Source organism: Notolepis coatsorum (assembly GCF_963971535.1).
Source record: "Notolepis coatsorum genome assembly, chromosome: 3".
Lineage (NCBI taxonomy): Eukaryota > Metazoa > Chordata > Actinopteri > Aulopiformes > Paralepididae > Notolepis > Notolepis coatsorum.
The window spans coordinates 81620409-81622530 of NC_140167.1; the positions used below are offsets into that span (position 1 = coordinate 81620409).

The 2122-nt window shown below is 36.0% G+C and overlaps 1 protein-coding gene across 1 annotated transcript in view; it reads left to right on the plus strand.

Annotated features, from left to right (window-relative positions):
• Positions 1 to 532: 532 nt before the first annotated feature.
• Positions 533 to 2122, plus strand: part of LOC311225041 (high choriolytic enzyme 1-like) — a gene marked incomplete at both ends in the record, with an annotated part of 4518 nt that continues 2928 nt past the window's right edge. Inside the window, 3 exons of the mRNA XM_084310250.1 lie at positions 533 to 592; positions 1310 to 1358; positions 1511 to 1663. Coding sequence (XP_084166376.1) covers positions 533 to 592; positions 1310 to 1358; positions 1511 to 1663 — 262 coding nt within the window. The remainder of the gene's footprint in view (positions 593 to 1309; positions 1359 to 1510; positions 1664 to 2122) is intronic.

A 2122-nucleotide genomic window follows, 5' to 3' on the forward strand; every position in this document is an offset into this window, starting at 1 on the left:
TTAAATTGTGTTTTTTCACCAGGTATAGTTGTGGTGTTATAGTGGCATATGGTTCTAGTACTTTGAATTGAGGATTTGCCTTTTTGCTTGCCTTTTCATATTTTGCCTTTAAAGGAACACACCAGCATTATAAAATATTCCTTTATTGATCCCCTTGGAGAAATTCAGGCATCATAGCAGCATGGGGGAGGGGAGGTACAGATATGGGCATGGTAATAGTAGAAGAAATAATACATATGATATGATATGATATTTTCATTTATAATGCGCAATAAAATTATAGTACAGTATAAAGTAAAAATAGGCAGTGTAAACAATATAATTAACTATGAATGTACACATAAGAGCAAGTAGCAGTGTAATCAAGGTGCAGATGAGAGTCTGTATGCCCTATCAGTTATATTATGCATTAGCCAAGGCACCTCTGTGATGTAACCATAACCATATTAGGGAACAGATTGGACCATAAAAGAGGCTCCAGCTTGTGGTACAGCACACAGTCTTCTACACTGTAAACCTGTACGTTGTTAACATGGCTGGCTTGAAGTTCATCTTGGGTCTACTGGCCCTGGTTGTTGTCTCTGCTTGGGCAAATGAAGAGGTGAGAAAAGTGATATTTCCAAAATATCATCTGATATTTTTCTTAGTTTTGACAGTATTTGATGTGTTATTTTAGTTTTCCAATAGAAATTACAATGTGATATGACTCTTGTAATAGTATAATAATAATAATAATAATAATAGTCATGGTGTTATTTCATTCAACATTTTCTGTTTTTTTTTTTACTTGTTCAATACTGCTGCAAGGAACAAATAATAGTAATGTACTGTATTTTCTTTCAAATTGTCTTTATTTTATATATATTGTGGATGATGTAATGTAAAAATCCATGCTATATTGATCCACGAAGGTACAGAATACCTTCAAATCCGGTATAACCAACCTCCAATGCCTACTTACTTACCTGTGTGGGTTTGTTTATGTAGTGAATATTCTATGTGCATTCATGTCTTTAGTTTTAACCTTTCATTGTTTCATTTATCCTGCCTCCATTTTGCTGCATGCCACCTGAACAACACTGTGAGTACAAACTCATTTCATCACACATTATCTGAATGGAGGATAGTCTACGACTCTACGTCATTTCCTCACTGCTTGAGCTTGACTCATATCAACTCGTATCAACTCCACTATGTGCAGTACTTTCTCACACCAGACTTTGCCAAAGCATGAATGAAGAGGTGTTATTATTATCATCATAATTCCTCACTAATAAATCATCGGATTCCCTCACTATAGATAATACAGGAGGAGCAAGGTGTCTCTGAGCTGCTGTTGAAGGCCAACAAGGATGTTGGTAAGAAATTATTGTGTATTGTTTAATTTGTGGGGAAACAGTGCACACATTTTCCGATCCATTTGAGACAACAGCTGATGTTATTTGATATTGACCTTCTCGCTATATAAATGTAATGATCATTCATTAATTCATTCTCATCCTGTCACCAGTGCGTACTGAGGATGAGCCCTACATCGTGGATGACATCGCTTATCTCAACGAGAAGGAGAGGAACGCTGACCCCTGCACCTCCCGCGGCTGCATGTGGGGAAAGGCTTCTGACGGCAAAGTCTACGTGCCCTACGTCATCGCTAACCAATACTGTGAGTGTCTTTATTAGCATTTCTATTTGGTGCAACTGATTGTAAAATCTTACATTCCTGCATTCACATAGTGGACTATGTGATCATGAAGTTACTTGATGCTGTGAGAAGGAATACACAGACAATAATGACAATAATAATAAACTTTATTTGTATATCACCTTTCATACAAGAATTGCAGCCCAAAGTGCTTCACAGCAGTGATGTAGACACAAAATATAGGCATAACATTTGCATAAAGTTGGCATAATTATAGACAGGCACAAAATGAGCAGAGAACTGACATTAAAACCTCTCTGAAAATGTGTAATAGAATTCTATCATTAAAATATATGATAAATAATAACAACAAGGACAGAGTAGACTCTACTGTTAAATTATGTGCTTATTCCATGTAATTGTATGTGGTTAAAGTCTAAATCCTCATTCCAAACTATCGAAAGTCTTACTGAATGCACC